This window comes from Panthera uncia, unplaced genomic scaffold (genome assembly GCF_023721935.1).
Source record: "Panthera uncia isolate 11264 unplaced genomic scaffold, Puncia_PCG_1.0 HiC_scaffold_1585, whole genome shotgun sequence".
NCBI lineage: Eukaryota > Metazoa > Chordata > Mammalia > Carnivora > Felidae > Panthera > Panthera uncia.
In genome coordinates this window covers 1-15148 of record NW_026058234.1, presented here as the reverse complement: position 1 = coordinate 15148, position 15148 = coordinate 1, and the positions used below count along the sequence as shown (strand labels likewise).

The following is a 15148-nucleotide window of genomic DNA, read 5'->3' as shown; positions in this document are numbered from 1 at the left end:
ACTTATTCCTTCAGCTTGACCTAGCCTATTGTGACTAATACAGAATTTCAAGTTCACAGTATTTTGAATAATAGCTGACACTTGTTGAATGCTTACCCTATGCAAGGCACTACAGTAAGCATTTTATATGTATTTCCTCATTTAAGACCCACATCCCCCCAGTGAGGTGGACACTATTACTGCTTCGTTTTACAAATAAGGAAATTGAGGCCAAGAGAGGTTAAGTGGTTTGCCCAGTGTTCCCCAGAGAACCAAGATTCAGCCCTGACTCTGGTGCCTTCCCTTTTCCTACATAAGGAAAGAACACACAGCCTTCCGACTTCATCCATTTCTTCACCCACTTACCAGGCACCTACAGTGGTAGCCTCCTAGTAGGCAAAGATAAATAAAACACCTCTAGGAGCTCACAGTCTAGTGAGGGAGACATTTTGAAGAGCAGATTATAAAGAAGTGAATTTACAGGAAATACAGGTGACAGAGGAAGGTGCTGAGAGACTCCAGTCAGCAAAACCCAGATTGTGCAAAACCCTACAGGACAAATAACCCAGTTTATTCAAAAAATAAATTGCAAGGAAATAGAGGCAGAACCTATAGATTAAAAGAGATAACAAAAGACTTACCAACCAATGGCAAGATTATCTGGCTCCGGATTCAAGCAAACCGTTAGCAAACAAACAAAAAGTGAAGGTACTTACTAGATACTTGAAAATTTGAATACTAAGTGCACATTTAATGATATCAAGAAATTTTTAACTTTAAAAAGTTTGGGTGAGATAATGGTTTCGAGGTTATTTTTAATGTGTCCTTACCTTTTAGAGATACATGCTAAAATAGTTATAGATGAAATGATATGATGTCGAGAATATCCTTCAACATATATAGGAGGGGGGAGTGGATAGACAGAACAAGACCGGCCATGGATGATCATTGTTGGCCTGGTGATAGTTACATGGGGGTCAATTTTAGTAAATATTTTAAACTTTCCAAAATAGAAAGTTTTAGAATAACTGGTCCTGGGTTGGATACAAAGGAACTGTCAGTTTTAGAATCACTGACAAGGTGTTTGGGGAAGTTGGGAAAGCTTCCAAGGAAAACAGGACATCCACGTGTGAAATAGCTCTTAGGCAGCAGAAGCAGAAGAACGCACAAACAAATCAAATTATTTTAAGCATCATCCAACATTATCAATGCCAGAGATGGTTAATATTTATTTTCCAACCACAGTTGGCTGCTAGCACAAGGAAACAGGTTACCAGAGTTCATGAAACTTCCTTCCATGGACATGTGCAGAAATGAGCTGAGGGAACAGGAGATTAAACAGTGGATTAGAAAGTCAGGAGACTGGGCAGTGAATCATGGCTCTGTCACTGACCAGCTGCATGTCTTGGAGAAGGATGCTTACATTTTGGGTCTCTGTTCCCTCGTCTGCAAAACAAGGAGGCTCGAACTGTTCCTGCTCCAATTATTCTAACAGATGTTATTTGGGGTCCTGTGTGGGAATCACCTGCCCCAGGTCACAGCAGCATCATTATCAGAACTGGAGAGACTTCCGGTTCGGGCATCTCAGTTACAGGAGACTCTGGGGAAGTCCCTTGCACATAGAGTCCCCTGAAGCAACCATCTGGAAGAGTTCTGGCATAGGAGAGGGAAACAAAGGGCAAGTGAGACTGCCTGGTCTCTGACTCTCTGGGTCCTGAAATTTCTGTCCTAGCATGATTGGAAAGAAGGTTGGTCTGGGGGAGAGAATGAAACAACCCCAAGCAGGGCAATGTGCAGACAACCTGACAGATGGGGACACTCCATCTGCCCATCCTTCTTCACTGTCATTTGCCTAAGCTCCAGTCTCTCAGGCCTTTTGGTTCAGGAGAAGGACTACACTCCCAGGGTCTATCTGAAAAGCATTTTCCAGACTACCTCCTGCAACATTAACTGTGTCCTTCCCTCATGTCTCCACGTGTGTGCAGGGAAGACTCCCAGAGCAGGACAGCCCCCTAATGAGCATCCTTCTGGAATTTCTTTGTTTCCATCCCAACAATTGTATCAGTCTGTAATTATGTAGAAACTGGTACAATTATATGATTAATCTGTCTCTATAAACAGATATCATAAATCCTGGATATTTGTTTTCTTTTTAAGATTGAAATAGAACCTATAGAAAATGTACAATTCATAAGGTCAGCCCAGTGAATTATTACAAAAGGAACACATGTGGGCACCCACTATATGGGTCAATAAAACAGTCCGGACATCCCAGAAGGTACTCTCCTCCTTCCTAAAGTCACCACTTCCCCTGCCATCCATTGACTAATCTTGCCTCCTTTTTAAGGCAAGATTAATTATTAATTGATTATTAATATAAATATTAATTAATTATTAATCCTCTTTTTAATTATTAAGATTTTTTTAAATTGAGATATGCGGGGCATTTGGGTGGCTCAGTCGGTTGGTCATCCGGCTTCGGCTCAGGTCATAATCTCACTGTCGGTGAGTTTGAGCCCCGCGTTGGGCTCGGTGCTGACAGCTCGGAACCAGGAGCTTGCTTCAGATTCTGTGTCTCCCTCTCACTCTGCCTCTCCCCTGCTCACATTCTGTCTCTCTCAAAAGTAAATAAACATTAAAAAAAAACTTTCTAAAAAACTTTATAAAAATTGAGATATGTACCATGAGTTTGTGTGCAGTGAAATTTACCTTTTAGAGTATGCAATCCTATGAGTTTTCATAAACAGAGCTGTGTTTATCACAACCTCAATCAAGATACAGAACAGTTCCCTCACCCCCAAATTCCCTTGTATCCTTTGTAGTCAACCCCTCTCCCTATCCCCAGTTCTTGTGACCAACTGATCTTTTTTCTTTCCCTGTAGTTTTACCTATCCTACCATGGCATATACATGGAATGGTCCAGTATTTGGAGGGATGGGGGTGGGGGACGGGTGGGGGGAGGTGGGAGAGAAGGCCTGGCTTCTTTCAACCTAATATTTGTAAAATTTGTTCATAATGTGTATAACAGTTGTTCATTTTCATTGCTGTATGAATCATAATTTGGTTACATTATTGAGTGAACATACCACAGTATTATCCAATGTATTGTTGATGGACACAAAATTGTTTCTAATTTGGGGCTATCAGAGATAATGCTGCTAGAAACGTTCTTGCACATGCCTTTTCATGCTCACTCTATGCATCTTCTTCATGGTTTAGTGATCCCAAAGTAATGAAGATGTACTCCTACCTTAGTTTCTAGAATTTTCATTTTACTTTTCACACTTAGACCTACAACTGACCTGGAATGCGTAGTATTTGTATGTGATATGAAGCAGGGGCTCAAGTTTCTTTTTCCTTTTTGCTACCTAGATATCCAGTTGACCACCACCATTAAATAAATAAATAAATAAATAAATAAATAAATAAAAAGTCCTTTCACCTTGCTCTACAGTGTCACCTCTGAAATAAGCTGTCTATGTATGTGTAATTTTGTTTCTGGACTCTCCATTCTGTTCCTCCGTCTAGTCATGTTAATCCTCCCACTGTGTTCTAATTTTCCCAAAATTTTCTCATTTATTTGTGACCCTCAGCATTTCTACATAACTTTTATGCTCCTATCTGAGTTTACTCATCCTTGGTCCCAGCACTGACAAGGTGCCTGCGCACACTAGGAACTCATTGAATAGCTGTTGCATGAATGGAGGTGACCTCGGGAACTTTCAGGATGATGACAAAGACTTTCTCGCATGCCTGGTCTCAGCAACGCCCTCCCCACCCCCACTACCCCGGGCACCCCTCTCCCCCCCACCCTCCACTACGCTGGCCCCCCCCCCCCACACACTACCCCCTCAACCGGCCCAGCTCCTCCTCCCCCACCCCCTCCCCACTCCCCGTCCACGCGGAGGCACACGGCTAAACTGCTGAGAGACTGAGTTCATCACTTTCCTCCAAAACACACCCTTCCCAGCAGCGCGTTCTCCCAGCCCCGCCTCCGCCTCTCCCGGCCCCTCCTCCGCTTCTCTCGGCCCCACCTTCGCCTCTCCCGGCCCCGCCTCCGCCTGGCCTGGCCCCTCCTCCGCCTCTCCCGACCCCGCCTCCGTCTCTCCCGGCCCCGCCTCCGCCTCTCTCCGCCCCGCCTCCGCGTCTCCCGGCCCCGCCTGGGCCTCTCCCAGACAGGCCGGAAGGGCAGTCCTTCCCCACTGGGCTGCTGGCAGCGCCTGGAAGGCAGCGGCGGCGGCTCCGGGAGGCTGCGGTCTCGGCATGGACACCCGGCTGGACCAGGAGACTGCGCGGTGGCTGCGATGGGACAAGGTGAGGGACGACAGGGTGTGGGAGCGTCGGATGGAGAAGTGGGGTTCCTCTGCACGCCCCAGGAGCCCCCACCTTTCCTGCGGGGAGTGCGGGTGCCTGAGCTTCCTTCCCTCCGGCCGCTCGCAGCTGCAGGGCCCACGGCCGGTGGAGAAACGGAGGTGGAGTACCGAATTATGAATATGCAGATTACGACCTGCTACGACCTGTCATAGGGAGACACCCCCTTGAGGCCACAGCTCGCTCCCTCAGCTGCCGGGCTTCCTCTTTGAGGAAGTGGAACCCACCGGGGCATATTGATGCAAGGCGCGGTTGCAATACATCCACACAAAGGAAGTAGAGCCACTCACTGGTTGTATTACTTACAGATTCAAGGAGAGGGGGGCGGTATGCAGAGAGCCGGGGCAAGGTCAGTCCTCCGTCCCAGGTCTGACGTCCCGGGGAGCCGGAGAGAGGGCAGGGTAGCAAGCACCCAGTATAAGGTGGTTAGGGCGGTGGTCACTAACTTTTCCCCGGGCTGAACTCTAAGTGGTTATTTAAAAGATGCCCCGGGAAAAGCAAAGGAAAACTTGGGGCGGAAATCCCTCTGGGTGTGAGCAGGGTTATAAAGTAAAATGACTTGGCAGCAACTCAGAAAGACTAAGTTGTTTTTCTCATCAAATGCGGGAAGACGGAAGAGGAGGAAGCTGGGGTGGCCAGGCCTCCTTGTGTTTGGCCTGCACGTGGCAAAGCCGGGGCAAGCCCGGAAAAGTTGTCCCGGGACAAAGCCAGCCCTCTGGCCGTCTGGGGCTCCAAGTTCGGGAGAGGGAGAGCGAGCCCGAGCTGATCTGAACTCGGCGGGGCTCTGGGGCCGCGTCCAATTGGGGCGTGCCCGCGTGCCCGCGTCACTCGGACCGCTGGCTCGTCCTTTAGTAGTACGCTGTGCATCCCCAGAGACCCAGAATCGTTCCGTCCAGCCTATTCCTTTTGCTCCTGGGAACTTTGCAGGGAGCAGTATTCCCATCCACCTCTCCCAGGTGCTTGGTTGAGAACGTGCGTGCTCCTGATTGGGCCCGCCTGGCTTCAGGCGTTTTCTTCTGGTCTCCGACTTTGTTGGAATGACAGAAGGGAACTCCTTGAGCACAGCACCGCTAGCTTTTCTCCTGTTCAGTCTCTTAGGTGCAGGAGCAAAGAGACCCCGCAGCAGACAGCACCTCCTCCCTTCTTTAACTCTCCTACTTGCCCCTTGGGGCAGGCTGTTTGTTTTCCCGGGAATGTTCCTTCCTCTTCTGCTGAGTTTGTTTCTCAAGCTGTTACTCCTGTTTCTGGCCTGAACTTACATGTGATTTATGTAGAGGGGCCTTCCCTGGCAACCAGTGATAAATTATGTCTCCCTAATTGGTCTGCATTGCTCAAAGCAAAACAAAAAACAAACCCCCCCCCCCAAAAAAAAAACCCCACAAAAACTTGTTTGTAAGTGTATTTGTTTAATGTCTGGCCCGCCAGGGCTGACTTCGAAGGCAGGACATGTGTTGGGTGGCACAACCCTGTTCTAGGATGGTCCAGCACTTGGCACGATCCTCTGCTGTCCTGTTTTGAAATTCACTTGTTGAACAAGGAGTCCCACATTTTCATTTTGCACTGGGCCCAGACAAATTATACAGCTGTGCCTGTCCACTCCTCCACTAACTTACATGGTTTTTAGAGCCTGACACAGGGCACTGGTCTTAGCAGACACGTAAAATACTGGTAGGGTGAAAGAAGGCAGATTGTAAGCTCTGTCAGCAGGGGCCAGGCCTTCCTCCTTCCCCGGGGCCCCTGTACTTGAAATGTGAGCACATCCTGCCCAGGATGCTATTGGCAACTCCTTGGGTGGCTTTTCTTTTCCTGGAAAGACAGCCTGGTAATTCTTTAGGGAGGGGAAAATGTTTCCATTTGTGATAACTTCGTAACTTGAGGTGGGTAGAATCCTTTTAAAGTCATAATTGATCATGTGTTTTAAACCCATGAAACATTCTCTTTGAAGAAGTCAAAACCTAACTTCTGCAAGATCTTGTATCCGTATATGGAGAGAGAGTACTTCCCTGGGTAGAGGCAAAGGGGATGTTATCCTTTTTAGTTTTTAATTTCTATGGAGAGAGAGTACTTCCCTGGGTAGAGGCAAAGGGGATGTTATCCTTTTTAGTTTTTAATTTCTACGGCTCCTCTTGCTTGTTTTTTCCTGTCTCAGCGTCTTCCTTGGTTTGAGACAGACACCGGGTGGAGAACGTCCTGCCCACCAAAGGCACTGCAAGCCCTCTGGTCTGATTCCCCCATGTTGTATAGCTGACCCTGTCCACTCCCTCCCTCACTGGTGCAGAGGGCCTGACACAGCACACTGCACAAGGCAGGCACCCTCTGCATTTCCACTGTGCTTTCATCCTCTGTGTCTCAGCTGTCAGCTTTAGTCACACTCAGGGCCGGCTCTGATCTCTGCCGCCCTCTTGACTTTGTATTCTTCTCTCTCTGCCTCCTTTGGTTTCTCTCAGGCTATTAGGTCTTTTATGGCTATCAAAGGCCAGGTGGCATTTTCCAAATCTACCCTGTACACAGGGGAATCACTGGATATTGGGTGTGACCTTAAAGTCTGTGTTTTCTCATTCACTCAGCAAATATTTATTGAACCTCTTTAATGTGCCAGATCTGAGCCCTTCCTTGAGGGCACCTGACAATCTGATTGCTCAGATGGTGCTCTAGGATCACCAGCTATCGCTCTTAACCCAAAAGGTAGGGTTTTACTTGATCCTAATCAAGGTAGAACAATATGGTAATGTGGGCTCCATTCCAGAAAGCAAAGGTTTTATTGCAATAGCATTTCAAATTTTAATGGCGTGGCATATCTTGGCTGCATGTTCATTTAGCTGGATAGTGACTGTAAGATAAAGTGCTTACTCTCTTGTTCCTCTGAAGTCTTACTTTAAAAGCCTGATGTGGAATTAATGTGATTTTCATTTTCCTCCATTCTTAACATTTTCTGCAACTCTTGTACAAAGAAAATAGGGCAATGTAAAATGAACTTAAATGGTTCCTATGAGCATCTATTTGAAACAGTTCATGTAATAGAAAAGGCACTAGGTCAATGTTCAAGCAAGTCACTTAACTTCTGAGGATCCCCATCGACGAATTGGGGTTTTTGTTATGTGTCTCTTGCACCCACTGCATGCGTCACATTTGAGAGAATTGTACGAATTATGACATGACAATAGTAAGTTTTTTTTTAAGTTTATTTATTTATTTGAAAGAGAAAAAGCTTGAGCGGGGGAGGGGCAGAGAGAGAGGGAGAGAGGCAGAGTCCCAAGCAGGCCCTTCATCGCGGGGCTCCAACCCAGGAGTCATGAGATCATGACCTGAGCTGAAGTCGGACGCTTAACTGACTGAGCCACCCAGGTGCTCTAGTAAGGTTTTGATTTAAATTGTATAATCTCACAACTCTGTGGGAAAATTTGAAGATATTAGGGAAGAAAATGAACTAAATGCCAAGCAGAGAAAAATGTTTTACATTAATTTGATGTAAGTACCTCCAAACCACCTTGTAAAGGAGGTTCTAGACTGTTCCCATTTTACAGATGAGGAAACTGAGAATTCAAGAAGCTAAGTAGGCTACCCAAGTACACAGAGTTGGTACGTGATGATGTGACTGGCATTCCATTCTGGGTGTTAGATCACAAAACCATGTGTTCATTCCATTTCTCCAAAAGCACTTGCCTTGATGGGCAAAAAAATAACATAAAGGAGAAAACGGGGCTCCTGGGTAGCTCAGTCGGTTAAGCGTCTGGCTTCCGCTCAGGTCATGATCTCACAGTTTGTGAGTTTGAACCCTGCATCAGGCTCTGTGCTGACAGAGCGGAGCCTGGAGCCTGCTTCGGATTCTGTGTCTCTGCCCCCGCCTGCACCCCTGCTCATACTCTTTCTCTCTCTCTCAAAAATAAACAAACATTAAAAGAATTAAAAAAAAAAAAAAAGGAGAAAACTATTCTCTTATACTCACAACACTTCCGACCCCAAATGTGTGGTTTTTCCACAGCAAGTTAATTTCCAACTCTCCATGGATACCAACTGGGCATCCTACAATGTAACTCAATTCCGACACTAACTACCCAGAGTCAGCACAGACCTCCCTCTCCGAGCTTAGGGGCGCCGTCCCACAAAACTACCCCCACTTCAGATGTCAGTCCAAAGCCCCAGGTTGTCACCTGGCCAACCAGTGATAAATCAGGGGTTCCCGAGACCCCCTCCTCGGGTTTGATAATTTACCAGAACCACTCACAGCCCTCAGGAAAGCACTTTACTTACTATTACCAGTTCTATTATAAAGGATACAACTCCGGAACAGCCAAATGAGAAAGCTGCATAGGGTAGGGTGTGTGGGAAGGGCTGCAGAGCTTCCACGCCCTCTCCAGGGATGCTGCCCTCCCAGCACCCCAAGTGTGCAGCAGCCTAGAAGGCCTCAGAATCCAGTTGCTGAGAGTTTTTGTGGAGGTTCTGTTAACCTAGGCGCAATCCAATCATTGGCCACTGGTGAGTGGACTCAATCTCTGAGCCCACCAATCCCAAGCTGGTTCCCCTGGCAACCAGCCCCACCCTCAGGAGTCACTTATTAGCATAAACTCCCGGTGTGGTTTGTAGGGGCTTATTGTGAATAACAAAAGATACTCTCACCCCTGCCTCTCAGGAAATGCCAAGGGTTCTAGAAGCTCTGTTCTAGGAGCCAGGGACAAAACCAAAATAGTATTTCTTATCATATCACAGTATCACACATTATAATTTTTAAAAAATTGAGTCATGGTGTTGTACACCTGAAACTAATGAAACATTGTGTTTAACAATAAAAAAAAACTTACTCATATTTCAAATTGCAAAACTGAGAAGCCATATATATATGGCTCTTCAAATATATATATGTATGTGTATATATTTATATGTATACATATTTACATATATATGTATCTTTTCAGATATATACATTATTCCTCTATAGGTTCAATCATTGTGGTTTTTTTTTAATATATATTTCAGATTTTTTATTCTGCTATTCAGCTGGCTGTGTCTGTTGTATACATTTCTGTTTTGCAGAATCCTTTAACTTTGGAGTCAGTGAAACAACTAATTGCAGATGGGAATAAAGAAGAACTAGAAAAATGCTTTGGGGCCCGAATGGAGTTCGGGACAGCTGGCCTTCGAGCCCCAATGGGAGCAGGAATTTCTCGTATGAATGGCTTGACCATCATCCAGACTACACAGGTACCACATTTTCATATTTCTTGGTCATTCTTAGCACATCCCCAGCGTTAAAAGATAAACCTGAGGCATGTTAAACATTTTAAGAGTTGGTTTCTGTTTAAATTGGTCAGTGCCAAACCGGAAGTAGTTAGCATCCCACTGGCAGGGGCTGGAAGAAAGACTTACATAGGAGAGGAAGAGGCAAGGCAAGGAAATTCGAGGATTGGGAGTGGTTGCCTTATTTGGGAACGTCTTGCATGCAGTTTGTGATTAGCTGTCCTTAGGTTTTAATTTCTTAACCTTTAGGCATTTACAGGCTTGGCCTTTGGTTTGCTTCTATAGACTACTAAGGCATTAAGCCTCCTCAGTCTAATGGCCTTGATGTCTAGTTAATATAACCCCAGGCTCCTTTTGCATTTGAGGGACCTAATTTGTTTTAATTATGGCCGGGTCTTGTGGGTTTGCCAAGGCACAGGGACATTTACTCAGTAAAGTAAGGCTTGTGCAGTTGGTTAAAGGGGTAACTTGTTTCAAAATTCATACAAAACTCATACAAATTCAAAATTCATACAAAATTCATACAGCCTAGGTGGCTCAGTCGGTTGAGTGTCTGGCTTTGGCTCAGGTCATGATCTCACGGTTCATAAGTTCGAGCCCAGCATCGAGCTCGTTGCTGTCAGAGCAGAGCCCGCTTCCCTACCCTCTATCCCCTCTCTCTTTGCCTTCTCCCTGCTTGCGCTTTCTCTCTGTCAAAAATAAATAAAAACATTAAAAAAATTCATACAGCCTTCCTTTCTTCCTTTAATTCAGCAGAGATTTATTGAATGCCTACTCTGTGCCATGCTTTGGAGATATAACAGTGTGACTCAAACAGACAGATTCCCTTGTGGAACTTTCATTCCAGTGCAAATCCACCTGCTAAACTGATGACTTTTATGGTTTTGTAATTTTTGCAATGGTGGAGCAGGTGCAAGCATTGAAAAACGTTTCTAACTACCAGAATACCCGGGAGCTGATTCTATTTCATTTTAATTTGTAGTATAGGTGGAAATTACTGCTGAGTTCCTTTGCCTTCATTTGTGAATTTTACTGTCAGAGTCTACACCCAACTGCTAGGAATAGACATGAATCCTTTGATGAAACAGAAGAGCTCCCATGGAGTACCCAGAGTTTTGTTTATGAGGGAAATGAAGAACAGATTATTCTCTTTCTTCAACTACATATGCTTGTTTAAAAATGAAAGTGGCTTTGGGGCACCTGGGTGCCTCAGTCGGTTAAGTGCCCGACTCTTGATTTCAGCTCAGGTCATGATCTCACGGTTTGGTTTGTGAGATCAAGCCCTGTGTCGGCCTGTGCACTGACAACGTGTAGCCTGCTTGGGATTCTCTCTCTCCCTTTTCCTCTGCCCTTCCCCCACTTGTACTTGTGCACTCATGCACGTTCTCTCTCTCTCTCAAAAAAAAAAAAGAGAGAGAGAGAGAAAATGTAGGTGACTTTAACTCTGAAAGGTAAAAAGTCTAGAAAAAATGACTAATGATTACGTGTACCTTACACGTATCTCCCAGCATAAAAGGCAGACTTGAGCATGTTCTAGTGAAACCCAAATAAGGAAGTCTTGTGTAAGGGTATGGACTTATGCCATGGGAACCCTGGCTACAAATTTCTGTAAGCCATAGGGCTCCCTGAGATCTTCTTGGAGGGAAGGCTTAGAATAGAGCGAGCCTGGGAATCCTGTTCTAGTTTATGGTTTGCATGGGATCGTGCCGCTCGGGAAAGTCACCCTCTGCTCTAGGTACCAGGGCTGTATAACTAATCGCCCAAACCATAGCGGTTTTGAACAACAACCACATTTATTTTGCTCACACATCTATAATGCAGGTGGAGTTCAGTCGGGACAGCTCATCTCTGCTGGACCTGGCATCCCTTGAGCCAGCTTAGAGGCTGGAATCACCTGAGAGCTCATTCAAGCACACCTGTGCAGTTACTGCTGCCTTTTGGCTGAGAGCTAAGCTGGGGCTGGAACGTTCTGTGTGCCCCGAGCTTCCTTACAGTATGGCTTGGAGAGCAGCCAGTGACAGCATCCAGAGAGAGTGTGCACAGGTGGAAACCCTATTGATTTTTATGACCTAGCCTTGAAAGTCACACAAATTCACTCCCATCATGCTCTGTTTGTTAGAACGACTCAAGGCTGTTCCTGTTCAAGGAGAGGGCACATAGATACCCACCTCTCAATGGAGGAATGTCACTGTCCCATTAGAGAAGCACAGGGAATGGGATGTATCCATCTGGCTATCTTTGGAAAGTCCAGTTGGTTACGTCTCCATTCGGCTTAATTGCTAGGGGATTCTAAGGGATTCAAGATGAACTCGGAGCCTTTTCTCCTACATTCATCTACATCTAGTTTCTGAGTATGATGAAATCTATCCTCAGAAAGGTCTTAGGCCCTGTCTCACACATCGTCTCCCCTAGGGGAATTGGCCCCTTCTGAAAGGAGACCTTGTGATTGTTAAGAATCCCACAAAACTGAAATGAGGAGATCCTTTAAAGGTCCGCTGATTCAACCAGTCACCCCTTGTGATAATTTCTTCTACAGTCCCCACCACTTTGACCTGATTATCCAGCCTACTCTGGAACATTTATAATGGGAGACAAGGATGTTTAAATGTATGACAGTTTTATGACATCAGCAGGTACATTTTTAAAGTCTTAGGAGTGGTTTCAAAATCAGAGAAAGAGGATTCCCAGGACAAACCACTCATAGTTTGAGATTTTGAAAGTGTACAGAATTCCTTTATTATGTCCCTTGATAACATTTCAATTCTGAAAACCTCCCTGATCCCACACTGAGTCCTCTCTAGAATAAACTTTCCCTCTTCCCTTAGCCATTTTCTCGAATCCTTAGTCTCAGCTGGCCCCAGTGTTTTTTGTTTTTTGTTTTTTAAATATTTGTTTATTTTGGGGAGAGTGCAAGCAGGGGAGGGGCAAGGAGAGGAAGACAGAGGATCCAAAGTGGGTTCTGCACTGATAGACTGACAGCATCGAGCCCAATGTGGGGCTTCAACTCATGAACCCAGGAGATCGTGACCAGAGCTGAAGTCAGACACTCACCTGACTGAGTCACCCAGGTGCCCCAGCCTCAGAGTTTTTTTTAAAGAAGTTTGGTGCTGTGAAGTTTCTGGGCTTACACTGAGTGCTTTTTGTGCCCTTAAACACTGGGGCCATAGGACAGGGGTTGAGTGGGGCTGGGGAGAGGGTGCTGTCGCTGATGGAAGCCTTAGAAGCATCTGAGTACCTTCTGGAAAACCCACAAAACCAACGCACATGTGTCTTTATTTCCTATATCACTCAAACTCAGAAGATCAGCCCAACACAATATTTTGGGGGAAAACTGAAGGCATTCTCAACTGGTACTGCTCTGGCCACAAAACTGTGAAGTATCTCCCCTACCAAAAATAAGTTATATTTATTTTTAAAAGACTTTCTTCAAGGGAGGGGACCAAAAAAAAAAGACTTCCTGCCGTCGAAGTGAAATAAGTAATATTCTTACCCAGTCAGCCAGAGTTCTATTTGTTCTGTAATAAAACCTTTTTTGTCCAGTGATATAAACCTATTGAGTTCAAAGTTCACTGTTTTCTAATCTTTCATATTTCAGATCGATGTGAGGTTATTGCACACACTGAGATACAGGAATTGCATGTTCCATTAATTGTAGGCAGATGATAATAGCCCAAACTCTGCACAATTTTTATGTGTATAATTGGCTATGCCATGCAATTAGACTGATAAGGCCTCCATAAAAGTTTGGCTTGCTAGAAAACAAGATCACAAGTAGAACAGGTTTAGACCAGATGATTGCCAAAAGCTTATAAAGCATATTAAGTTTCTTTGACCTTCTGATGTTACCGAGTAGGCTGAAACGTCTGAAACACTTCCCTGTCCCCAGACATTTTAGAACTAGTGTAAAGGGAGGAATATAGACTTTAAAGGAAAATAATAAAAATAATGTTCATAACAGCAAACACATAGTGCTTACTTGGTGTTGGATTGTCAGCACTTAGCATATTAATTCAATCCTTAAAACAGCCCTTTGGGGTAGGTACTGTTGTTTTCGTAGAAAACAGAACAGGAAACTGAGGCACCAAGCGATTAAGGGATTTGTCATTTGCTCATAGGTGGCAGAGTGGAGTATGAAGCCCACGGATGCTGTGTGTTTTGAACCCCTGCACTATACTGCCTGCAACCAGACCCAGGCAGAAATCCAGGCTCTGCTATTCATGCGTCCGGCAAGCCTCCCTGAGCCTTAACTTTCCCATCCATAAAATGGGATTCCTTGGCAAAACTCATCTGGGGGTTACGGATAATAGATACTAAGTATCTAGCACAGTACCTGATACATATAGTTAGACAATAACTGAAGCTGTTAGTTTCTTATTGTTCAGTGTGTTTCATTATCCGTGGGATATTTTTTAGGGATTTTGCAGATACCTGGAAAAACAATTCAGTGACCTGAAGCAAAGAGGTGTTGTGATTAGCTTCGATGCTCGAGCTCATCCACCAAGTGGAGGCAACAGCAGAAGGTATTTAAAGATACTGAAGAAGCCTTTTTTGGTAGTGTATTTGGTGGGTTTGTTTTTAATCACTTTACATTCATTTGTCAGCTACATGGCTTAACTATAAAAAGGAGTCCATTCTGCCTTGCAACTTTAAGAATTCTGGTTTTTCATTTAAGGGAATGAGATTATTTAGACAATTTAGAAGTTAATATGTATCTAAATGAAAGACATTTTTTTAAACGGGCAACATTATTTCTCCCTCTCGCTTTCTTCCTCTTATGTCATTTTTTTCCTCCACTATTCATAAGCCACAGGAGCTTCTTCCCATTCTTGAACACCTGCTTTAAGCTGCATTCTTATATTGTTTCCAAACCACTGGGACCCTCTTGTAACCAAAGGCAGACGATGACGGTGATGAGGGGAATAGCAATTATTTGAGTGCTGAATATGAACTAGGCCCTCAGGTGTTTACTCATTTCATTGTCACAACAGCCTATAAAGTGTACTTTTATCTCTGTGCTCTGAGATCATGACGTGAGAGAAGGAGCCACAATTTCAGCGTAACAAAGCTGACACCAGCGGTCAGCAAACTTTACTTCTAAAAGGTCAGTAGTAAACGTTTTACACACTGTGCACTGTACAGTCTGTCACAACTACTCGACTCTGGCGTGGAGCACAAGCACAGGCATAGGTTATACATGCTGAGTGGGGATGGTGGTGTTCTAATAAAACTTTATTTACAAAATGGGCTGTAGATTGCCAACCGCTGCTCTCGACTCCCTTTTTTACTTGAACACTTCCCCTATTATGATGAATTTTTTTGTCACTTCAGAGTAAGAGTATTAGTAGTTTCTGAGGTTAGAAGAACATACAAATATTTAATATTGATGAAAAGTCTCCATAACTTTAGATAGTGCAGGATGAGTTCATAGAGTCCTAATCTTTGTCCATCAGGAGTTTCTAATCTAAGAGAGAAGCATTGACAGGAACCAATGTGCAGCTTTGAGGAGGGGAACATAGCCAGGGCATAAGATTAGATGACACCAGCCACCAGACTGAACTCAGAA

General features: G+C 44.8%; 1 protein-coding gene across 1 annotated transcript; it reads left to right on the top strand.

Moving 5' to 3' along the window:
• Positions 1-4132: 4132 nt before the first annotated feature.
• LOC125917209 (phosphopentomutase-like) lies at positions 4133-15142 on the top strand. The gene is made up of 3 exons (XM_049623460.1): positions 4133-4293; positions 9382-9549; positions 13999-15142. Exons 1-3 carry the CDS (start codon positions 4243-4245, stop codon positions 14197-14199), a joined length of 420 nt encoding a protein of 139 aa, XP_049479417.1. The 5' UTR covers positions 4133-4242; the 3' UTR covers positions 14200-15142.
• Positions 15143-15148: the final 6 nt, after the last annotated feature.